The sequence below is a fragment of the Spinacia oleracea genome, chromosome 5 (assembly GCF_020520425.1).
Source record: "Spinacia oleracea cultivar Varoflay chromosome 5, BTI_SOV_V1, whole genome shotgun sequence".
Lineage (NCBI taxonomy): Eukaryota > Viridiplantae > Streptophyta > Magnoliopsida > Caryophyllales > Amaranthaceae > Spinacia > Spinacia oleracea.
The window spans coordinates 16,531,626-16,557,738 of record NC_079491.1 but is presented as its reverse complement, the minus strand read 5'-3'; the positions used below and the strand labels follow the sequence as shown (position 1 = coordinate 16,557,738).

Here is a 26,113-nt window from a genome sequence, read left to right as displayed (position 1 = left end):
TTCAATATCTGGAGTTTCACTTTGTATATTCAGCGCGTCTCCTGTGAGACCAGTCACACCATCAACTTGATGGTGTGACGAGCGTGAAACCAATAGCGTACCTCCCCTAGAACTATAAAAAAAAGTAACAGATCTAAATTATAGAAGTAACATACCTAAACTAAAAAAGTACCTCCTCTAATTTTTTTTTTAAAAAGTAACATGTCTAAACTATAGAAGTAACATACCTAAACTAAAAATGTACCTCCCCTAAAACTATTCCGTATAAAAAAAAGTAACATGTCTAAACTATAGAAGTAACATACCTAAACTAAAAAGTACCTCATCTAAGATTATAAAAAAAAGTAACATGTCTAAACTATAGAAGTAACATACCTAAACTAAAAAAAATACCTCCTCTAAAATTATTTAAAAAAAAGTAACATGTCTAAACTATAGAAGTAACATACCTAAACTAAAAAAAGTACTTCCTCTAAAATTGTTAAAAAAAAAAGAGTAACATGTCTAAACTATAGAAGTAACATACCTAAACTAAGAAGGTATCTCTCCTAAAACTACTCCGTATAAAAAAAAGTAACATGTATAAACTGTAGAAGTAACATAACTAAACTAAGAAAAGTACTTCCTCTAAAATTATATTAAAAAAAGTAACATGTCTAAACTATAGAAGTAACATACCTAAACTAAGAAGGTATCTCCCCTAAAACTACTCCGTATAAAAAAGTAACATGTATAAACTATAGAAGTAACATACCTAAACTAAAAAAAGTACCTCCTCTAAAATTATAAAAAAAAAAGTAACATGTCTAAATTATATAAGTAACATATCTAAATTCGCAAGTGTGAACTGGTCTCACCATCAGTTGATGGTGAGGACAGTCTCAAATAAGAATTTGGGTTGTATATTATATAGACGATCCAATCCGCAAAGACCATGATTGAGAATTCTTTGATTGTCTTTCTCTTTTTTTGAGGAACGTATCGAGAGGGAATTGCATTTGATTAGACAATGTGCTATTGATAAATAAGGATTGATATTTTTAGCAAGGTACGGAATTAATCGTCAAATATTCAATATGAATTCGCAAGATCTAGTTTTGTTCAAATAACTTATTCTAGCCAATTGAAAGAATCTTCTGACCAATATAGAGATTATTCATTCTATTTGTAACGCGGATTCGGAATATCACACATTTATCAATAAAAGAGATATTCAACAACTAATTAAATAAACGAATATAGACGAGCTTTAACCGAGGTCAGATAGTTTATTGAGAGTCTCGGCTCATTTGCAACTTTGCACAATTGCACTCCTACCTACGAACCAGTTAGAGACAGTTAGAGCGTGAATGTATTCTGCAAATATAATTCTCTCCTCGTCTGGAGTGCAACGTGGTTGGGCTTGTCATCTTAGAACCAGCGCCAAGCCCACTAAAAGTTGGGTTGAAACAATTGAGCACTTTGAACCTTTTTAAAATTTATTTTATACCTGGCCATTATAGACCCGTCAAACGGGTCGGTTGTAAAATATTATTTCCCGAATGGTCTCTTTCGGGTTTACAAATGCTCGTCCAATATCAAAAATTTCGCTTTCAGTCGACCCAACGGATTGAGAGATTTTAAAACGCGTATTATATTTTAATTAATTTAGGTAATAAAATAAGAGCACAAATTAACAAACTTTCCTATACAAGTTTATATTTAGTCAAATTCAACCATAAAATGGCGTACAATTCAAAATCAAATCATCACACCCAACAATAGTAACAACAACGTGTTTACTATGCTTAAAGTTCTTCATAATTTCATTTATTATTATAAATACAATGACTATTAATCGGTCGGGTCAAAAAGGGTTCGGTCGGAGTTTGACACATTACTTTTCAGGTTGCTTGGATTCGGATTAAATCAGGTTATAGGTCACAAAATCTTGTTCAAGACCCAGTATTTTTGGTCGGGTCGGGTCGATTTTTAACAGGTCAGGCTGCCACAACCCAACAGTGTCAAATTGGGTTTGCAATTGGGTATACTCCGTATTAATGATCGGGTCATAATATTGAATAAATAAGTTACACGCTAAGAGCATATTTGGTATAACACTTTTCAAGTGTTGGAAATGGAATCATTTAACTATTCCATTACCTATTATTTGGTATGCAAGATGGGTAACACACTCCATTTCCAAAGGGTAATCATCACCACCAATTTTTTACCTCTCCTAACCTTGTGGTAACAAAGTGTTACCTCCCTCAATCCCTAATTTTTCCCTAATTTGATACTAGCGATTATTTTTCTTAGGTATACCAAACAACAAATAATGATAACATTTAACATTACCATTTCTCCTTGTTAAATGTTTTAAATCTATTTCCTTACCTACATTCATACCAATTAAACATGCACAACTTGTATTCATATGGATCAAATGCTTGAATAAAAAAACCAAGTCACTTCAGTTATCATCAGATTTACGGACACGGATTATTGTAAATTAAACAAACATAAAACAAATAACTTTGTAAAATTTTATTAAAGCTTCTTAGTACAATAAAGGGATTGGCATTGCCTCATTTAACAAATTGGCTTCATTTTTGTAGTCATTCTTATCATCTTTTGAAACCTATTTAACCATTCAATCAAAGGGAAACAAACCCATACAAGAAATAAGATAACCAAACAATTGTGATGAGTTTTTCAATTAGAGCCAAAAACTCAATTAATTGATGAAGTAGACAATAGTACAATAATTGGGGTGCCTTTGGGGTTATATAACAAGAGGGGACATTAGGGAATGTGACTCTCCAATCAAGCTTAAGGTGCCCTTCATTCACCAAAAGTGGACTCCACTAAAGGCCTTCCAAATTAATTTACATTAACTCTACAAAATCTAATTACTCTTTTATTTTGAAGGGATGGGCAAATTAGGAGGTTAAAAGAGTAAGAAACAACCCAAAAGGTTTAGCTACCAATTCAATTGCCCTAACTCAAACGGCACACTGAACCAATTGCACCGAAGCCGGGCCGGCGGGCCCACCGGAAATCTTCTCGGCGTCCACGCTGCATACTGCCGGGCCTTGCGGCGGCCCATATAAATCACCAACAACCTCCTCATCATCACCACCAACAATAGTATTATCTTTGTTTCCAATTACAACCTCAATTTCTAGAGGCTCTTCATGTGGAGGAATAACATCCTCAGTTTTGTTGGGAATTGATTGAATTTCAACTATTTCTTGCTTAATTGGACTTGCAAATTCTGGTAGCTTCTGTTTTTTTGCTTGTTTGTCATGTTTCCTGTAAATTGCATAGATTACCATTTGTGCCACTCCTAATAAGAACCCCACAACATTTGGAAGCTGCAAATAATTTCATAACATCATTAATTAGTTAGTTAGCATATAACATAAAAAATATACTTCTTTCCTACTATTTGTTCTTCTTACTTTAACTTTTTTTTTTCTCACTAAATAAATTCGAAATATGAAAAACAAAAAGAGATATATAAATATATGCACTGAACGAGTATATCTTAAAAATAATTTATATATGAGTATGACTTACTGCGATGTACATATCTTTCTGGACGAATCCGTAAAAGAACCATACAGTTGCTGTTAGTAAGAGACAAAATGACAAGTTAACCGGCATGTACTCCACGCTCTTGGTCCGAACCACCGTCCTCTGTTAAAGGTTTAAAGTTTAGACAATAATAATTACTACGTAGTAACTAACTCACGTCCAAAATTATAATTGTAAGAATGAAAACTAATACAGCTAGTGTACGTACCATTACACTAAGGGGTGCTGCAAAAACACTAATAGAGATTACTACACAAATCCATCCGTAAACTTGAAGCCGAATTTCCCCATGAAATAAGTAATGGCAAAACAATACAATCGCGCCAAACCCACAAAAATCCATCAACAAAAGTAACTTCAAAGTTGATATCTGCAAAACCGAGTGTAACCATGTTAACGGGCGTATACCATATATATCTAAAGATTTTTTTATTATTTTTATAAAAGTTCTGCTTTTTTTTAGGAGACGGAAATCTCAAATTTATCTTTTATTGTACTCCCTCCGTTTCTTAATACTCGACCTGTTTTGACTTTTTGCACTATTCACATAATTCACTTTGACCCTATTTTATTTATAGTATATGAAAACAAATGTTAGTATATAATATATTGTTGGCTTCATCTTAATATGTATTTTCAAAATATTAGTATTTTTATAAGTTTTTATAATATATAGTTAAAGAAATCGGTGGTCAAAGTTGTGCATTGGCAAGCGTGTCCGGTCAAAACAGTTCGAGTATTAAGGTACAGAGGGAGTAGTAAAAATTTAATTGTCTCACATAAGAATTACTTAAGAATTTGTAAGGTAAAAATCAGGTCGTGATCATGTGTAACTGTGGATGATGGAACAATAATTGGATAATAATAAAATTAGGTATAGTACGTACCCTTGGTTGCCTTGGGGCATAGGTAATGTATATGGCAACGTAAATGGTCTCAATAATAACTCCAGCAACATTGATAGTGATTAAAAGGACAGAATTGCCCTTGAGCAAAGCGTAGTAGATCCATAGCATCGCACTAAAGATGGCAACTACGTAAGGAAGTGATTGAAATCCTTCTGTTGATTTTTTCTTGTACACCCTAATAAAAGTTGGCCTGTAAAATCGAAGATATATATATTCATTTTAATTAGATCTTAATATATGTCGAACCGAGTAAATTAATCGTAAAAAAGGCGAAAAAAGCGGGTGATTAATTGATTGATTAGTCGAAAAAAGTGTGATTAATATAGTACTTACAGTGGTGCAAGAAACACCATGAAGGAGATGACGTTGCCTGCAATAACAATGAATCACACAAGGTGACAAAATTGATTAGTCTTTTTCCAAAGTTAAATGATTGACTAAACTAAAATGATACTTCGGTAGAAAAAAGCCATTTTCAGGTGAATAATGTTCATAAAGATAAGTGAGATTTGTTAAGAAAATACTATGTAGGATAACATAATTAATTTAAGTTATTTATTTATTCTAGGAATTCACAAGAAAATCGTTTTTAAATTGATAACCTTGTTAAATACTTTAATTTGGAATGTTAAAGCAGCTACTATCCTAACCTACTTTTTTTGTACAGAATCAGTATATGTTGCTTAGTACGAAACAAAAACGATAAATATTTGAAAGAAAATTAAAATATGCCGAAAATAAGAGAGAAGAAATGGAAAAAGAAAAGAAACGGGTAAATGGGTGATTAGAAAAACTCAAAATGGGGGGGGGGGGGGGGGGGGGGGGGGCGGAGGGAACCCTATTTCTTAGAAGAAAAATAGTGGAGTACAAATTGTCAAAATTTTTACTTAAAAAGGATTAGAGTGGGAAAAAAAAACATAAATGATGTGTGTGCATATATGATGTTTAATTATGAAATTTGAGAAAATGGGGCAGAACATGACAAGAATGTAAGTGTATAGAAGTTCCCAAAACCGATAATACAATCTTGCTTTGTTTCAACAAAAAAAATTCTTGTAAAGTGGAGCTAGAAAAATATGGCAAACCATTATTCTCAACTTTAACTATAAACATATACGGAGTATATATTTTGCTCGAAAAATCAATAAAAAGTAAAGGAAACAAAAAGAAGCGATATGATATACATGGTGTCAAAGTTTAAATACTTTGATCACCTGGATAGTAAAAGCGAGGAACTTTATGTAGCGGAGGAAGGGGATACCTAGTAGACCAAAAGCAAAAACCCAAGGGTGGTGGACGGTAAACATGGCTTCAATAATATTAGTATTTGATTGAATTGAATAAGCTACAAATCGATTTCTTTTTAATTTCTTATTTTTTTTATTTTTTTTGCCAAGAATTTTGGAGAGTGAGAGAAGCTTAATAGGTAGAAAGGAACACTTGTATGTAAGTGAGAACGAATGGGGGGTGTTTATATAGGGAGAGAAAGGACGACCCATTAATTAATATTCTCAAATAATTTAGAATTATGTATTGTGTTTGTGTATGTCCATGCGTCTGGCATGTAACTGTGGAGGGAGGGAACCACAGGATCATTTTTATTATCTTGTCAATATCAACCTTCTAATATATACGGAGTAATACATGTAACCATTTTAAAATATGATTTTAAGGGCGGTCTCAAATGTTTTGGTGGCTTGTATGAGTTGTATCCATTTTATAAATCCAGTTTTTTAACTAATAAGGAAAAAATATTTATTGAAATACTGTATACATTTTTTTAAGAAAATTTTGTTTACACTAGTAGTCGGAAATTTCAAGTTTGGTACCAATGGTGTTCTATCACCCTAATATTTTAATTATTTTTGAATTCGGATCCATTTCGAATTTTTGGGTATCTGATTCGAAAATTTAAGATATCCCAAACTTTTGGATTGGTTTCGGATCATATTTTTTCGATCCTTTAAATTTCGGATCAGATAAATCCTATTTTCGAAAATTAAACACCCCTAATTAATATGTAGTATATGTTCTACGTTTTATTACCCTTGATAAATTAGGATACAATAATGATAGAAGGCAATCCTAATTTCAATGTATTTTTCCTTAAAAAAAAAAAAGAGTTGACAAGTTGGATACTCGATACTATACACAGTACATGTTTTACATTTTATTTGAATAAAAAATGACATGCTAATGTATACGAGAACTTTTATCTTGCTCCCAACTATATTTATAGTTAGGTGTACTCAACATCCTTTTTTTTTCTTATTGATCGTGTGTACTAAATCGTAAATAAACAAAACCGATAAAGTTAATACAAAAAAAAAAAAAAAAAATTAAGACATTTGGTACATGTACCCAACTCTAAATATACTTCGTACTCAGGAGCAAGATTATTAACTAAGGAGTATGAGTTGAGTGAGTACCTAAAATATATGCAGTGAAGTGTTTAGATTAAAGTGACAATAAGACTATTACCCTTAATAAAGGTAGTTGACAAATTAGTTCAAAAAGAAATTAGGATAATTAGTTAAAATGAATAATTGGTACATGAAGTTACTGTTCGTGTCCTCCAAATATCAAATTACTCATTATTTGCTTTTTAAATAAATCAACACCTCTATGGCTTCACCCCCATCTCATCAAAATTAGAAAGAAAGACCATAATTCATGCAAGCCCAGAGACATATTTTAATTTTGAACTTAATAATGAAGTGTTCCATTGGAAGCAGAGACAACCAAACATAATTATTTAAAAAAGAAATTAGGATAATTAGTTAAAATGAATAATTAGTACATGGAGTTACTGTTCATAAGGAATAACTAGTAACAAATCTCCCACTTTTTAAAGTGTAGAGAAGAAATTAAAAGGAGAACAAAAACTATTTTTTTTTGGGTTATATTCCCGTATTACATTTACAAATAAAATATGATAATTAACTACTGATCGAAACTTGGGATAAGTTATTAAGGTATACTTATTGTTTCTCTTAATTTTATTTTTTCAAAAACCTTTCCACTAAAACCTGTTTTAAAAAAACTTAAATAGATCCCAAACCTTTAAGATAGTCACAATTGGAGTATAACTAGATTGAAGCTTGTGCAATGCATGGGTTAACTTATGTTGTGTTCTATTATTTGAATTTTCATCATCTTTATCCATCCATCACCAGCCTATGACCATCTAAATTTATAATCCTCACTTTCATTATTTCAGAATTCTTTTATTGAAGTTGATGCATTATGTATTTATGTTGGCATTAATTGGATATGAAGTTCTATTAACATATATCTGCTTTTATCTTTTGAATAAATAATTAAAAAGAATATTTTATTTTATTTTGTAAATACTCACTTTAATCTTATTTTTTCAAAAGCTCACTTTTCCTTATCCAGCTTAAACGTGTTTACTTTATTTTATAATTCTTAAATCATAATATTTGAATATAATATGATAATTTCATATGCATTTGTTATGATTGTAACCCGATTTGTGCATTCTTGTGTACCATCATTGGATGAGTCATTGCAAAAACAACAATGATAAAGTAATAGCAAAATATAAGTTTTCAACATGTAAACATGACTACGGAATACATCAAGGCTCATAATTAACACATTACAAAGTAATTTTTTGCACTATTGTAAATCTGGAATACATTATACAGAATACGGAGTATAAAGTAAATAAGAAAAGCACAAACAAAAAAGTTAAGAGACTTGAAATTATGCTTTTATGTTATATAATAATAAATATTAAAAATTGAATAAATAAATATTAAAACTTGAATAAATTAGATATGGTAGACCGAGTAGTTGTATGTGTTAGTTTTTGGTTTCATTGATTAAATTCTATTGATTTATCCATTCTTCACTTTTTTCTTTTTCTGGCTTAATTTAGGGTTTGATGTAACTCGAGGTTAATGCTTGAGTGCTTGTACAACTTAATTCATTGTTTTGAAATCTTGTTTGATTATACTAATTGTGATTGCATTGTCGAATAACTAATGTATTGAAATGTGTTATGACTTGTAATGCCTTGGTTTTCTGCAGTTAGCCAACTACCTAATATATTTATCTTTTGTTGATTAAGTTTTTATCTGTTTTTAGGATAAACACAATAATGATATTTGAATTCATTTTTATCTTATAGTAATTTAAAATAAAAAATATATATAAAAATTTGTGACTGGACAATCCTATGTGGCACTCCGAAATCTCTTGAAAAAACTCCCCTTTATCTATATATATTAGATTTTTAAGAATAGTGTTATGAGTGACAAAATGGTGAAATTCACTATTCCTAAGAAATAGAATTTTGCATTCCTTCCCTTTAGATGCTCAATGTTGATTGTTCCAACAACCTCGGTTCATGGCTTGGTACTCACATATTTTTCCATGCTCCACTTGCTCAACATTTTTTTTCTTTCTTTTTCTTTTTCTTTTTCTTTTTCTTTTTCTCCCTTTCAATTCTTTTCTTTCTTCAGCTTTTGAAATTTGATCGTTTTTCTTTGTCTCCCTTTCAATTCTTTTCTTTCTTCTCCCTTCTCCTCTCCTATCTCCTTCACCTCTTTTCTCTCACTCAAACTCATTAAAAAATCATCAAATTTAAGCTCAAAATTCCTCTTCAATGGCGTCAAAAAAAGCACACTATTTTCTTTTTTTGAAACAACCTCCATTAGATATCCTCAATTTTTCAAGCATCGAAAAATAACAATTTCCCCCAGATCTCTTCTCCTTCTTCTTCATCGATCAGAATCTTCCCCTCATTTTCAATAACTATGTTTCTGCTAAGTTTCGTCGATTGAAGAAAAAATGTCTGGAGTATCCACAACGATGTACCTTTAGACATTAAAGCTAGTTCTCATATGGCGGAATTATCGCGGCGATGTTTCGGCGGTTCAAGCTGGGAAATTCTTCACTAAGTTCATCGAAAAAGAGGTTCTTCAGATCTATCTATTTTGCTTTTTTTTGTTAATTTATTTTTGAGTTGAATGTAGTTTAATTTTGATTTTTAATAGTTTTGTTTTGGTTTGATCTGATTGATATTTAAACTGTTTGTAATTTTGAATGTTTGATGTGGATAATTTACGTGTATTTTATTTTTTTAACTGGCGTCTATGTGTAATTTGGGGGTTTAAGTTGAATCTTTTTTTCAATAATCAAGCTTGATTTTTTGTTGTTTTATGAGAACTAGATCCCAATTGGAACGGTGGAGTTTGAATTGGTTAATGTAATTTATGCTTGAATATTTGAATGAAATGGAGAATTTGGTCCAATTAAGAATTCGATGTCACTTTCGAGATCTCTTGCAGATATCATTTTCTCATGCTCGCAATGATAGATTGCTAATGCACATAGTGCTCATCTGTGATTGTGTGTCAATACTTGTGAATTGGGATTGAATAATTAGAAAAAACGATTTTAATCTTATATATTGGTTGGTTCCTTTGTTTTATTGGATTGTAAGAAAGATTTATGTTTGAGATCTCCAGACGGTTTTGTGTAGTGAGGAATGTTGTTATAGATATGTTAACTTAATAGTCTCTTTTGAGAAATTTAAAACATACTATGTACTTCATTGGATATGATAGACTGTTGCTCTGTTAGTGAATAGACACTGGCCAGAGATGTTCTCGTAAGATAGCATATAAGACTTCGCGTACCTTTTCTTGTTATGATGTTAGACTGTTACTCTGTTAGTGGATAGAAACTCTCTGGAAGGTTGAAGTCGAGAGTCTAAGTGCTGGAATGTAACATCAGTTTTTCAGTCTTGCTTGTTTGTGTATATTTGAATATAGAAAGCTCATCTGAACTTTTATTGATATTTTATTTTGGAATGATGTTTATCCATCGGCACTGACAAGTTTCAAAACATGTGTTCCAGCCTTGGGAAGAAAGAAAGAAGGAAGCTCTTGATCATTATCAGGGAACTCTTGTTTTTCTCTTGAACTTAGATCCCACATACACCTTATTCGAAATTGAGGTAATGATCTTTTAAATGTTTTAATTTGACCGTTTATATATTTGGCTTCTTCAAGAAGTTTAAGTTTTTCTTCTTGTCAATGAGTTCTAGGATTAAATCCAAGTGAGTTGGAACAACCAATATTTTCTACTTTATCCAGTATATCAATGGTCTAATTTCATCTTATCATGGTAGATTTCTTATCTTTTTATCCGGTGTCACCTGTTCAGTGAATGATGTGGTTATGTTCATTTTGCTCAATTTTTTTTTTTTTGGTGTGGTGTGGTGTGGTCTGAAAATTATGAAAGACTTATATAAATAAACTAATATCTCACACATGATTGAAAGTCATGAAGTGAGTTATGAACAATTAGGGACCCTGTTTCACTGATCTAATAACAATAGAGACTGCAGTGCAACAAATGTGATCCTTCTTATTGATCCACTGGGTATTGTTGTGCTATTGCTCCTCCATGCACCCCGTACACACATGCTAGCATAAATAAAGAAGGGAAATTAGCTTCATGATATAGCTTCTCCTTGAATTTGTGTGTTTCTGGAGTATATCCTTAAATATCAGATTATCTCTGCATTTTATGTCAGAACATAGTATGGCATAGTATTGGATATAGTTGCACGGCGAATATGGTCCCCCGTACTGCTACATCTAGCCCACATTCTGGTAAGTCACCCATTACTACTTCACTTTTTTTTTACATATTAAAAACAACTGCTCTGCAGTTTGTTATTGAGTTGTATTTTCCTGTTTGTAGGACAAGCTTTTACTATTTTCAAAACTCCAGAAGCTGCAAGAAAATCATTGGAAAGCTGCCTTTGGGGTGCTTAATGCTCCCTAATGGAAGGTTCGTGTAATATATATATATATATATATATATATATATATATATATATATATATATATATATATATATATATATATATATATATATATATATATATATATATATATATATATATATATATATATATATATGTAGATAGATAGATAGAGAGAGAGAGAGAAAGAAAGGCTCCCGTAAGAACACTTCTTACGGTGAGAACACCTCTTACGGTAAGAACACTATTGATTAATGGCATTTTCGTAATTATAAATAACAAATACCCTCATTTAATATAATTCTTTCACGCAAATTTTTTAAAAATATTTCGGATTCCACTCTCTCTCTTCAATTCCTCTTTTTCTCTCTTCCCTTTTCGAACATCACCATCATCCGGCGATTTTCGGTCGTAGCCACCACCACATCCGGCCATGGTCGTTCTAATCCACCACCAACATGCGCCGCCGGTCTCTGCATTTTTCTAATCTCCGGTAGCCTGCGAAATCGATTCTTCAAAATCGATTATTCGAAATCGATTCTTTAAAATCGATTTCGCTGCTCGCCGGTTACTTCTCGCCGGTGGTCACTTCTCGCCGCCTCTCTCCGCCGCTGCTCGCATCTCTCCGCCGCTACTCGCATCTCTCCTCCGCTGCCGTAAGAACACCTTCTCAAATCTCAATCGCTCTTAACTCGCCGGTAAGAACACCTTCCTCCTCCGTCCAATTCATCAATTGATTGATTCTCGAATCTCAATCGCAAATTCTTAATCGGCATTCACGATTTGTTTTTCGAACAAAATTGAACGAAATTGCGAAAGTGTTGGTGGTTCGCTGGTGTTGCTGGTGGCCGCGAATCAAATCCGTGAATTAGTGTTGGTGATTTCCCGTGATTCGCCGGTTTGTGGTGGTGCTGAGCGAGGCAGCGAATCCTAGCAGCGGTGGCTGGCTGCGAATCCTAGCAGTGGAGGATGGCAGCGAACCCTAGCAGCGGTGGCTGGCAGCGGCGAAGTCTTTACCGTATGTAACATATCACATCGTTGATTCCTTGCAGGGGGAAGTTGTCGTAAGATGGTTCCTAGATTTTGATATTACTTATCAATTTGAATTACGGATGCAATATTATCTGACATTTTTCAATACCAATACATAAACTTATAGTTGTTATCTTTTGTTCAAAATTAGTCGAATATGCCTCGCATTGCTGGTCGATCATGTTGTTTTTTATTGAATGGTTAATCATCATGCCATAAATTTTATGATGCTAATCTCAGCTCAACAAACTTTCCTGCTGTGAGGGGGTCGAAAAAGCACGAGGCTAATGCGTGACCTCGTCCCTCGTGGGTGTGACGCTTCTTTTTGTCAAATCAAGTGTAATTGGATTTCCTGTGAGTTTACACCCAATTGACTAGTAATGTAGGAGTCGCCATTCAGTTTTTAACGACAATGAGAAAAACTGACAAAACCCGGTTATCGTGACATAAAGGGAGTGCAATTATGTTTGACCACGACGGCCGTAGGTTCCCTTGTGATCCCTGGTGGTGGGGATCGCTCAACGAACACCCGCAGGGTAGAGATTGAGGGTTCGGGGGACTGTAACTACCGAGAGGAGTACTCGCTCTTCGATAACTCCAGAGGCAGGATATCCTTACTAGCTCAGCATAAATAATTGAAGGGACATGCGTTAACTATTAAACTAATCTGAGTTGATTTTATCAATATGCAACATAAAGTACTAGATCGAATGCGATTATCTGATTTAGATTGTTTCAAGGGACCTAGCATGATAATCCAATTTCCCAAAAATATCATATTTATTAAGCGTGATCGAACAATCAGATTTTAGTTAGTTTAACAGTTCATAAAAGGGCGAGGAAAGCAATTAAACCATGGAAAAGGGACACATTACGACGCACCCTTGAGAGGTGCGTCACGGTTCTCAGAAAACTAACCACTTTGACTTTGCTATTTCTCCTTTTATTTAATAAATCTCAAATTATGGGACGGGATACGTTCTGTTCGATTTATGGATCGATTGCGACAGAACGCGTGATCAGTTTTGCAGCGTGAGGCTTAGGCTTAGGGGTTTAGAGTCAATACTCAGAATATAATTGTGTGTTGTGTGTTCTTTTCACATCGAACTTAAGGTTCTATTTATAGGAAATAGTTCGTGGAAAGATAGAATTGCAGAATTCTAATCCACGAGGAATTAGGAAAAAACACGTACCAGGTATTTTCAGCGCCCAGGCCTGGGCGCCGAAGATTTCGGCGCCTAGAGCCAGGCGTTGAAAATAGGGTATGGGCTGTTTTGCTTAGTCAGATTTGGATTCCTAGAATCCGGAGTATTTGAGATTTAATTGAGTCCTTTAGTGCGTATTAACCTTGTGACGGGATGCGTCTGGGCCCGTTACGAACTCTAGGCTCGTTAGGATTTTAATTAATACGTGACTCTTACTTTCCAATCATATTAGGAATAGGATTCTCTCGCAATTTCTATCTCATTTAGGATTTATGTTGGAGTGCAACACCTAATTCTGACAGGTTTCTATCTTTTATGACTTGCCACTTTTAACAACTACCTATTACGGCAGTTACTATATTTAGCAGGTTTCCATAAATAGCAGGTTTCTATAAATAGCAAGTTTCAGGTGAAATGAAAAGGGGTAATGAGATTCGTTATTTTATAGGAGATGCGTTGTCAAGTGGAGATTTACGTTTTCATCATCGAACCTTCCCTTTCGGGAATGGGGACAAAAGTAGGTGTCTACAGTTAGCCCCCACTTTGACTGAGTCTCGGGATGAGACGATGGTCAAAGTACTGGACGGAGTGCGCCACACAAGCCATGGTGTATGTGACCTGTTTTGCGAGGGTCTCACGAGCCCCGGAGTCATAACATTTGACTTAAGGGTCATCACTTGAAATGTCGACATATCCCTCACGTGTTATTGGGATTTGTCAACGGATAGTATAGAATACTCCCTCACTTTGTCATTGGAAGTATCTAAAGAGGCGTAGAAACTCCCTCACTTTGTCATTGGGAGTAGCTACAGATGTTTTCGAAATCAAAGCTATAAAGTGTAATTGGGTCTGGCCAAGCCCAGCCACGAGGTAGAAATGTTTTTAAAGATTCTCATTTTCAAGGCTAGTTAAACGAGAAAACCCCCTTGTTTTTATGGGACGTAAAACGAAGGAAAATCCAGCACATCGTTCTTTTTTGGAAAAACGGAAAACCAATCCTTTAATTTTTGGAAAAAGGAGAACCGATCCTTTAATTTTTGGAAAAAGGGAAAACCGATCCTTTAATTTTTGGAAAAAGGGAAAACCGATCCTTTAATTTTTGGAAAAAGGGAAAACCGATCCTTTAATTTTAGGAAAAAGGGAAAACCGATAAAGGTTATCGCTGCAGCGACTAAGGACCTGCGCGGTTAGTGGCGCAGACCCCGCCGGCTAAAGATGGCGAGCCTGTCCGCTAAGGGTGGACACCCCGTCCGATAGAAGTGGATGAATCTATTTTTGAAATTTGAAAATAAGGACCTACGCGGCTTGTGACGTAGACCCCGCCGGTTGAAGATGGCGAGCCTATTTTGAATTTGAAGACTTTATTTTTCGAAAACTGAGGACCTGCGCGGCTAGTGACGCAGACCCCGCCCGCTGAAGGTGGGCGAGCCCTGTCCGCTAAGGGTGGACGCCCCGCTCGCTGGAGGTGAGCGAACCTGAATTTGTCTTTTTGATTTGGGATTCGGGTGCCGCAGTCTTGCCTGATTGAGGTGGACAAGTCCCTATTTCATTTTTTTCTCTTGTGATTTCTCTTGATAATTTCTTTTCATTCATTCTTGCAGGAGCGAATTCTTTCGAGGGATGCTCGGATTTAGTTGCAACCTGAATGTGGGTTGACAACGTGCTTAGACGGACCATTATCTTGTGGTCATCTTCTTTCATGGTTTTGAGCTAGTCTTTATGGCTCAATTTTGCCATTACCTGGGTCCTTGATTAGGGGACTATGTATAAGTATCAACGACGACCTTTGTCTTGAGGTCGTAATCCGGTTTTATCTTTTGAGATTATCCAAACACGGGACTTCGTACAGTGTAGTCTGGGAATACCGTTTTAACTTTGCACACTTACTTTTGAAATATATATTTTCTTTCGAGCCCCCAAGCACTCGTGCTTGACGGTCATTTTTTGTCAAAGAGGTTCCTACGCATTTTGTAATGTCTTTGATCGTGTTTGGGATCGTGCTCGTAAGTGCGAGCGATCTTTGTAGTGGTGTGCTACTTTGACAAAGTCGTGAGGTGCGACTTTCGGCAATTTTCAAGTCGAATGAGTATGGCAGGGCCCACTAGGAGTTAGGGCCTTTTTTGAGCCTGGGTACATTTTCGGCGCCCAGGCCTGGGCGTTGAAATAATTCACGCCCAGGTGGGGCGTTGAAAGTGTTGTTTGGGCTGGTCTTTTGATGACACAGTTGGCCTTTTGTTCATTCGTTCATTTCACTTGGAAGTTCTATGTATTCTCTTTTCTTTTGTTTTTTCTTTGTGTTTTAGAACGTGATAATTTTCTTGAGAAGCCGTAGCCGATTGGTGGACTACGGTGCTTGTCGCTTTGGGGCGATTATTTTAAGGAACTGTTGCTCTTAAGGCGTACAGTTATTTGATAGTTGGGCGAGTCTATATGGCCCGAGGAACATACCTTGAGGCGTAAGACTTTGACTGCTCTTGTTGTTGTATATTTTTCCTTTCGAACGCGTTCGTGAATGTTCGATATTTAGAATGATGATATGTATGTGCGAACGAGCGTTCATAGAATGGCCGTTGTGTGCGATCCATTAATCAGTTTTTTTGAATCATTTTTTTTGAGCAATGACTGATTTTGAATAGTTTGCTTAGAAGCTTGATAGGGTTCAGGCCCATTCATGAAGTGGGCTCAAACATCGTGCCCTTTCGATTGTTCAAACAATTGCTTCGAGATTTTTTTATTTTTATTTTGCTATGGTTGTTTCGTAGCTTGGAGCCCCTAAGTATGCATGTTGGGATGCTTCCTTTTGGCGTACGATTTTTGTAGGTTCTTTCGAGAAAGATCCCTTGGGGTTCCGCTCGTGTAGGTGCGAGCTATCCCTTCCGTGGTAGGTAATATTTTTCTACCTTTAATCCTTAATGTAGAAGTCGTGTGGCTTGCGTTTGGGCAATAAGTAGTCTTTGCCTCTTTTACACGTGCTCTTGGTCGTGCCTACATTAGTGCAATATGCCTTACTCTCTTTTTTTAGACTTGTACCGTGGGATAGTTGAACTTATGGTGCGACGTAGGCTTGTGTGGCCTAACCGCATGTATTAGAACATTTCTCCAGGTGTTGGGATATCATTATTATTTTTTGCATTGGAGTACTTCATCATGCCTCGCTCAGGTGTTCGAACAAGTGTAGCACCTTCTGCGTGGGTTTGCACAGCTTATTATTTCGTTCGATGCGAGGAGTAATAGGTGTTTCTTTCTTATTTTTATATCTGGGCAAAACATGGATAGCAGAAAGATTCAGCGCCCAGGCTGGGGCGTTAAAGATATCGGCGCCCAGCTCTGGGCGTTGAAAATGATTTCTGGGTATATTTTGACGGTTCTTATCCTTGATTTTTTCTTTCGCTTTTGCTTTGGAACAAGGTAGACTGTGTAACGGGCGTTTGTAGGGCGAGCGTTATGTGCAGTAGTTTGATCGGAGTTTTGGTGACTCGCGATTTTCAGTTACCCTTGTTAGTGGGGTGACTTTATATATTCTAAGTAGTGCTTAGAATTTGGGAGGGGTTGTAGCCATTCTAAGGTTTGTTTTACACGATTAAAGCTTAGGATTGAGCCCCTATGACATATGTATAGCATTAGCGTCGAGAATTTGCGATAAAATCGTCATTTCGAGCATTTTTAGAGTGTTTTTCTCAAGCCCCCAATTGTAGCTACGGGATTGGCTTGGTGCTATAATGCTTTGCATACGTCTTTATGCATTCATGGTGACATGGATCATGAATAGTTTGAACCAGACTCGTTTAGTGCGAGGTACGTTCGAGTAGTGATTTGCTACTTTTTCTGTAAATGTCGTATTGTGCGACATTGCCATGGTCAAGGTAGTATCATGTTGAAGTGTGCCTTTGACCAAAAGCTAGGTGCCTTTCTTTACCCATAATCATATTTAGAAATCTCTTGACTCACTTGCAAAATTGAGATAAACGCATACTTAGCTTAAACCAACGACACTTTATTATGTTCGAAGAAGTCTTTGAAAATCATTTGAAAATTATTTAAAATCCGAGTCCTACTGTGTACAACCCGAGGTGTCCTAGGTAAGTTGACTTATAGAAAGGTTCGTACAGGATTATATGAGTGAATCAAAATACTGTTACGATTTTTGGAATGATGTCTAAGGATTTGCTGGAAGCCAGGGTGCAGGTGTCAAGATATTACTTGTGCCCGTTTGGCATATGCTTTTAGGATTTTAGGGCCATCTTTTCCAGAATTGCGGGAATATAAACCGTTTTCAAATTGACTTAGATTTACTTGGTGTATGTCTGCACAAAAGGTCAAGGTATACTTAGTTCTTTCCCTAGCTCTTTCACTTCAATTTTTTAGCCCCCAGTTGCTGTTATGTCTTCCCATTAATGATGCTTTCAGATTTCGATTTTAGATGCGCGTGTCATATGTCCGAGTAGGGTGAGCCTTGGTTAAGTGCCAAGTCCTATTGACAATGTCTGTTTTTTTTTTTCAAAGGATATTAGCAAGCATTCGAATTACCATGAACGGGTGCCCTGAGTTCGAAGGAACGATGGGGCGATGCCGTAGAACAATCCTTTTTATTGCAAGCTTACTGCCTTTACTACTTGTTGGCGATCATGACTGTGTCTGGTGGTGAAAGAAGGTCTTTAAGCGAACGACTATGTCTAGTGGTGAAAGTAAGTCTTTAAGTGAGTTAGTTCGCTTTAGGGAGGGTCAAGTCGAGTACTTTAGAGGTCATGGACGCTTGCGCTAGCCCCCATTCAATTGAGGCAAAGCGATCTTTTGAGTCTTGGCTAAGTGCCTAGGAGTGTGAGTGCTCCTTCTGGCAAGGGTATGTGCCCTTATTATTTTTCGATGTGTGCTTATTTTGGCATCTTGATGGCTTAGATTCTTGCTTTAACTTAAATTTTTCTTTCGACTTGGGTTGCAAGTAATTAAATTTCAATAAGGGACTTCTATTCTTTATTCTTGTTTTTCTATAGGCTTTAATATTTTTGCAAATTGGTTGGACTGAATCATGGATTGCCTAGGTATCCGCCTTAAATAGATTTAATTTGGAATCAGGTCTTGCGTAGTTCTTAGCCTAGAAAATGGTTTCTTAGGATGCCGATTTTAAACAAGTACGTTCTGAGGTGGAAACATATTATTTGAAACGGTAGAATAAGTGAAGTTTATTATTATTTTAATCTGCTGCCTTGCCGTAAGACAAAAATTTGTTTTATATATTTTTTTTAGTACATGTATTTTTTGGTGGTACGTATGTCTGAATACGTGTTGTACCCCCCCCAAGTGTTCGTTATTGTTCCGTGTATGTGCGGATAAAATGACGAGCACTTCTGGACAAATTTTAGCAAGCAGAGAGATTCAGCGCCCAGGCTGGGGCGCTAAAGATTTCGGCGCCCAGCTGCGGGCGCTGAAAATGACTTCTGGGCGGATCTTTTTTGGTGCGCTAAATGCTTCTTTTCCCTTTTTTAGACGAACTTTCAAAGGCGCTTTTCATTTGTCTTCTTTTTTATTCGTGACTCAAGACGGCTTGAAAGATGGGTTGAATAAGTTGTATAGGTATTAGTCGAGCACGAGGGTTACATCAACCAAGGCCAATGAATAGCATGGGGACGGCTCAAGGGTATATCCCAGGATGCATTCAAACAAGTTATATGGTCATTATGCTAATGGTGATGTTAGAGCAGGTTTGGGCTTTGGAAATAATGGGCATGACGCACGTGTCAATGGCAGTGCGTGGTTTGCGGTTGACAACAAGTTCAAGAACAAGAGTCGAGGTAATGGTTTCTTGGGTTATGGCAATGAGAACATGGATGGGTTAAATGAGCTGAACAGGGGCCCCAGAGCGAAGGCGTCTAAGAACATAAGGATTGGAAAGGGTAGACATCGTAGAACTTTATGTACTTTTTGTGACATGATTTGGATTGGTTGACTCAATTCTTTTCCTTCGTTTACTTGGGTAAATTTCGCACTTTGGGAGGTACGGGCTAAGTATTTCATGGCTCGCTCTCTTCGCTCTCCCTTTTCTCTTTCTCTTTTTTTCTTTTTGCTTGGGATTTCTCCCCAACATAAATCCTTCAAATTTTTCATTTGGGCTAAAAGGTAGATGGTTGTGGTTTTTGAGTCACGAGGTGAGACTGAGTGAGCCTCGTTTGGTAGGCCTATAGTGGACCTTTTAATTTTTGTAGGCCTAGGGTGGACCTTTAAATTGTCTTACTTTGCAAGCGTATTTAGTCGTTTCTTAAAATGTGCAAATAGCGTAGATCTAAAAAAATGTTGTTTTTACCTTATTGAAATTTAACGAAAGAATTACATCGAAAATAATCTTTTGCTTCTTTTTCAGATTCCAGTTTCTCGGATTTAACTGGAAGTTGTGATTTAGACTCGAACTTTCATTAATTTTTCTGATTATAACCCGTGTATGAATACAAGGAGGTGGCCTAGACTCAAAATAATGACGTGGCGTAAGCCTATAATACTTGACCAAGCAACTCTCAGACTTAGGCTAATTGGACCATAACTTTTGTTGGTTGACACTTTAGATTTTAACCCTTGGGTGTTCATTTGTCATGCGCCATTTTGCTTAATGTTGGCAAGGTAGTTAGTTGGGGAGATCGAATTTTTATTTTTGCGAGGCTAGAATCATTAGTGCGGCTTCCCTCTTAGTGTGTATTGCTTTACCCCAATGGTAACCTTATGGTATGCCGATTTGGGTATTTTCATGGTTGGTCATGTTGCATTCATGGAAAATCTTTTAGTCCGTACTTAGGAGTATTTAAAGGAGCGAGTGGCTCGAGAGGACTACGATAGTCGTGACCCAATGTGATCTTGAGCCTTGAGGCCATTAATTTTTTTGCTAATGGTATTGACACCTTAGGTTCACTTTGGGGGTTGTGCGACTATGGGGGAATGATTTCCAGAATGTGACTGTTTCCATTTGCAAATACTATAATATATTCTTTTTATTGGTGGGAGAGAGTATTGAGGCCGTGGATTCTTAGCAAGGAATGTCAATTACATATGGGTGCTCATTGATTTAAATGTTAGGAAGGGAGACTCAATATGGTTTAACCTTTTAACTTGCAGGACGACACCAAGCATTAGGACCGATTCTATGGATAAGACAATTAAGACTTAGGATTTAGATTGTACTTTGGCATAGCCTAGTCTAGACTCGGATTTATTTTTTTTATTCGAACATTATTTTTTCCTTGAAAACTTCATTTGAACATTTTTTTTGAATACTTTGCCCTTGTGACATTAAAGGTTATTTCAATTAGCTTGCTCGGTTTTGGTGCCGAACATTGTCGTCGTAGGAGGCCTAACAACGACGCAAAGAGTTATTTATTTTTATTTTTTTAAGTCGCTTCTAGAATCAAGTGCTTCTTCTTACGCTCTCGTAGCAATTTTTTTCACGAAAAGTTTTTTTTTGTTACGTATTTTCTTCACGCGTGGGCACCGAGGCTGCTGTGCCTGACCAAAAGGCCAGGCAGCAACTTCAGCGCCCAGGGTAGGGCGTGAGAAATTCTGCGCCCAGCCAGGGGCGTTGAAAATGCGTCCCTGGCTGGTTCTCGTTTTCTGTTTGCGTCTACTTTTGTTTACGCGACTTCGATTTTGCGTGCTTGCCTAATAACGTCCTTTACGCGTTGTGCAGCGTTTGTGGGATTCGTTACAGGCCATCCCGAGCGTCGCTTATTTTTGTGGCGATCGTTCGGGTTTGCGGAACACGTGTTTCGGTATAACTCTTTGGCAAATTGGTTCATGAATGTTTGGGCAATTTTTTAAGGTCGTTGGTTTTTCTAGGATAGTTTGTCACACACAATCATATATTTCGCTACACATAACTAACATTCCATCATGAGGCAATAATAATATGTCATGTAGTTTATGATAGGCTTCTATGGGTAGTTATTGCGCCTGGCTTGGTACCGCTTCTATCGTAGATCCAACACATGCCCCGGTCGAGGTAGTGTCTTCAACAGACGAATTTCGCTCAAGAGGCCAACCCGCAAGTGCAAGCCAAGGGGGCATGCAGGCGAGAGGGACCTAGTGGGCGAGCGATTGGGTTTGGGACGAGTGTACTACTAGCGAAAGTGCCGAGTGGACAACATTCGAAGCGTATGCACCCCCCGGTTGGCGATGGGTATCCTTAGTCCCAACTCCCGAGATGAAACACCAAGGGAGCCAAGATTCGTTATGCGGTTCTGTCCGTTCACATTAATATGCTGATTTTCAGGTCGACCCAACTTGATGGGGAAATAAACGCGGGGTAGGATCGTTTCACCCTTCGGCTATTTTGATTACCTACAAGCACGAGTATTTCCTTCACTATCCCCAGTGGTGTCGCCACTGTGAGGGGGTCGAAAAAGCACGAGGCTAATGCGTGACCTCGTCCCTCGTGGGTGTGACGCTTCTTTTTGTCAAATCAAGTGTAATTGGATTTCCTGTGAGTTTACACCCAATTGACTAGTAATATAGGAGTCGCCATTCAGTTTTTAACGACAATGAGAAAAACTGACAAAACCCGGTTATCGTGACATAAAGGGAGTGCAATTATGTTTGACCACGACGGTCGTAGGTTCCCTTGTGATCCCTGGTGGTGGGGATCGCTCAACGTACACCCGCAGGGTAGAGATTGAGGGTTCGGGGGACTGTAACTACCGAGAGGAGTACTCGCTCTTCGATAACTCCAGAGGCAGGATATCCTTACTAGCTCAGCATAAATAATTGAAGGGACATGCGTTAACTATTAAACTAATCTGAGTTGATTTTATCAATATGCAACATATAGTACTAGATCGGATGCGATTATCTGATTTAGATTGTTTCAAGGGACCTAGCATGATAATCGAATTTCCCAAAAATATCTTATTTATTAAGCGTGATCGAGCAATCAGATTTTAGTTAGTTTAACAGTTCATAAAAGGGCGAGGAAAGCAATTAAACCATGGAAAAGGGACACATTACGACGCACCCTTGAGAGGTGTGTCACGGTTCTCAGAAAACTAACTACTTTGACTTTGCTATTTCTCCTTTTATTTACGGAATCTCAAATTATGGGACGGGATACGTTCTGTTCGATTTTTGGATCGATTGCGACAGAACGCGTGATCAGTTTTGCAGCGTGAGGCTTAGGCTTAGGGGTTTTAGAGTCAATACTCAGAATATAATTGTGTGTTGTGTGTTATTTTCACGTCGAACTTAAGGGTCTATTTATAGGAAAGAGTTCGTGGAAAGATAGAATTGCAGAATTCTAATCCACGAGGAATTAGGAAAAAACACGTACCAGGTATTTTCAGCGCCCAGGCCTGGGCGCCGAAGATTTCGGCGCCCCGAGCCAGGCGTTGAAAATAGGGTCTGGGCTGTTTTGCTTAGTCAGATTCGGATTCCTAGAATCCGGAGTATTTGAGATTTAATTGAGTCCTTTAGTGCGTATTAACCTTGTGACGGGATGCGTCTGGGCCCGTTACGAACTCTAGGCTCGTTAGGATTTTAATTAATACGTGACTCTTACTTTCGAATCATATTAGGAATAGGATTCTCTCGCAATTTCTATCTCATTTAGGATTTATGTTGGAGTGCAACACCTAATTCTGACAGGTTTCTATCTTTTATGACTTGCCACTTTTAACAACTACCTATTACGGCAATTACTATTTTTAACAGGTTTCCATAAATAGCAGGTTTCTATAAATAGCAAGTTTCGGGTGAAATGAAAAGGGGTAATGAGATTCGTTATTTTATAGGAGATGCGTTGTCAAGTGGAGATTTACGTTTTCATCATCGAACCTTCCCTTTCGGGAATGGGGACAAAAGTAGGTGTCTACACCTGCAAAAATATTTCAGTGTCGCTTGAATGAATTTAGAACATGTAAAGTTAGAAAATGCTTGAATAAAATTAGAACATGCATGAATAAATTTTGAACATGCATGAATAAATTTAGAACATGCTTGAATAAATTTTGAAACATGGTTGAATAAAGTTAGAACAAGCTTTGATAAATTTAGAAAACTTGAATAAATTTAGAACATGCTTGACTAAATTTAGAACATGCTTGAATAAATTTTGAAAACACGGTTGATTAAAGTTAGAACATGCTTGAATAATTTTGAACATGCTTGAATAATTTTAGAAATGCTTGTATTAATTTAGAATATGCTTGAATAATTTTTGAAACACGGTTAAAGTTAGAACATGCTTGGATAAATTTAGAAAGCTTGAATAAATTTAGAACATGCTTGAATTAATTTAGAACATGTTTGAATTAATTTAAAACATGAGTTTGAAATTTTAGAACATGTATATATGTATATATGTGTTGACTAGGTTCTCATGTTCTAAATTTAGAACATTGTTGAATAAATTTAGAACATGCTTAAATAAATTTAGAACATAGTTGAACAAATTTAGAACATCGTTGAATAAATTTAGAACATGCTTGAAATTTTAGAACGTGATTGAATAATTTTAGAACATGTTTGAATTAATTTAGAACATGAGCTTAAAAATTTAGAATATGGTTGAATAAAATTAAAACATGGTTGAATAAATTTAGAACATGTTTGAAAAAATTTAGAACATTAGCTTGAAAATTTAGAACATTGTTGAATAAATTTAGAACATGAGCTTGAAAATTTAGAACATGTATATATGTATATGTGTTGACTAGGTTCTCATGTTCTAAATTTAGAACATTATTGAATACATTTAGAACATGCTTGAATAAATTTAGAACATCGTTGAACAAATTTAGAACATCGTTGAATAAATTTAGAACATGCTTGAATAAATTTAGAACATGACACTAGTAGAAAAAACACTTATTGAAGCCCCCCTGTTGAGGGGGGCAAAATATTATACGCCTCATTAGTCCCTGTTGAGGGGGCAAAAAATTATACGCCCCATTTGCCTGAGCTGTCGAGGCGGGCTGACCCCATGTTCGCCCCAATAGCTTTGTAGAAGCGAACATAGGCCCAGCCCGCCTTATTAGAGCTATCCAGTCGAGGCGAACTTTGACTTACCCGCCTCAACGATTTCGACGGCCCAAATAAAGTGACCCATCTGCCTCAACACAAAACAATCACTGCAGTTAGGGTTTTACATTTCATTTCCTTTTTTACACTTCATTTTTCTTAGCCGTTTTTTCTATCCTTCGATCTCCTTTGTTGTTTTCTTCATTTCAGTTTGCCATTTTTTCACTGAATCCCTTGTTTCTTTGATCTTTTCGCATCCTTATCTCCATTCTTTGTTGAAGAAATTCGGGCTTTGATCGAACTTCTTCCGTGTTTATGGTTCACAAAGATGGAGAGCATAAGCAAACCGTCTTCCGTAAGTATTTCAAGATCTTGATACAAACAAGCTAGGTACCAAACCATTTCCTCGTCTTTCCACTTTTATTTTTGATTGAATTTTGATTTTTGCTGTATTTTATTATTTATTTATGATTTAAGGGATGTTTAGATTTCTTTGTTAATGTTGACGGTTTGTTGCATATTCAATTAATTTTTATTTTTTTGGGAGAATTCGTTGTACTGATTATTAATTTGATAATTTAGATCCGTCTTTGACGCGAGCGGTGGATTTAGCGGCACAAACTCATGGCGGCGTTAGGATGTCGGTGGTGGAAGACCTCATCATCTGTAATTCTTTAGAAGAGTAAGTTCCTTTTTCTTATCTTTTAAAATAAATATTCATTTTAAAGTTAATCAACAATACCTTTAAAGTATCTGATTTTAAAAAAAAAATTCTTTCAGATCTGGAGTTCATATTAAATATTTTCTTATCTTTTTTTGTTTGTTTTTTAGGATTTATTTTTTTAAGTATAATCTTTAAATGAACATCATGTTCATATTTTCATCTCTGGTACAAATTCATGGCCATTGGTTTCCTATTACAAGTTTTCTTTATCTTCATTTTGGCTATACTTTTTATTATTAGGTAATTTTTGACTTGTTGATATTTTCTTTTTTTGCAGGTTGGTCCTGGGTGGGAGAGGTGTCAATTTGTGCAGTTTAGAACTATCTTAGTTCGTTAATTTTGTACTTTGATTTATTAAACCTTGTAAGATAATGTAATACTAAAGAAATTCATATGTATCCCCTTGGAAAAACCAGTGATATTTTTTGTTCTTGTACTCTATATTTTATTAATAATAATGAGAAAGGTTTACGATTTCAATGTTTTGTCACAGAAATTTAATAACATGCACGCTTACCAAGACTTTAAAGAAAAAATATAAATATTACAAAATACAATTTTACTTTGACCCAGTAACTAGTTGAGGCGGGCAATGAGATACGCCATAACAGGGCCTAAAAATCACGCTAATATTGGACCCATTTGTTGAGGCGAACAAAAGTAAAGCCCCCCTCAACAAGTCTGTTTTTGAGGCGAACAAAGCCCGCCTCAACAACTATTAGACCTGTTGCAGCCCCCACTATTGAAGCGAACAATGCCCGCCTCAGCAAGGCCAAAAAGCCCGCCACAATAGGCGTTTTTTCCACTAGTGGCATGAGCTTGAAAATTTAGAACATGGTTGAATAATTTTATAATATGCTTGAATTAATTTAGA

General features: G+C 36.2%; 1 protein-coding gene and 1 long non-coding RNA gene across 3 annotated transcripts; one reads left to right on the top strand and one right to left on the bottom strand.

Moving 5' to 3' along the window:
* Positions 1 to 2,502: 2,502 nt before the first annotated feature.
* On the bottom strand, positions 2,503 to 5,942 carry LOC110786035 (bidirectional sugar transporter N3). Its single transcript, XM_021990544.2, has 6 exons — positions 5,749 to 5,942; positions 4,821 to 4,857; positions 4,467 to 4,677; positions 3,788 to 3,949; positions 3,562 to 3,681; positions 2,503 to 3,356 (listed from the first exon to the last, which is right to left on the bottom strand). The coding sequence occupies exons 1-6, from the start codon at positions 5,792 to 5,794 to the stop codon at positions 2,985 to 2,987; spliced, it is 948 nt and encodes a 315-aa protein (XP_021846236.1). The 5' UTR covers positions 5,795 to 5,942; the 3' UTR covers positions 2,503 to 2,984.
* Positions 5,943 to 8,707: 2,765 nt separating this feature from the next.
* On the top strand, positions 8,708 to 25,713 carry LOC110793351 (uncharacterized). Of its 2 annotated transcripts, XR_008921683.1 has the most exons (8): positions 8,708 to 9,431; positions 10,378 to 10,476; positions 11,059 to 11,137; positions 11,229 to 11,318; positions 13,978 to 23,356; positions 24,797 to 24,905; positions 25,098 to 25,197; positions 25,517 to 25,713. It is a non-coding gene; the product is annotated as an uncharacterized lncRNA (long non-coding RNA). The 2 variants fall into 2 exon arrangements; XR_008921682.1 differs by having other exon boundaries at positions 13,978 to 24,905.
* The last annotated feature ends 400 nt before the right edge of the window (positions 25,714 to 26,113 follow it).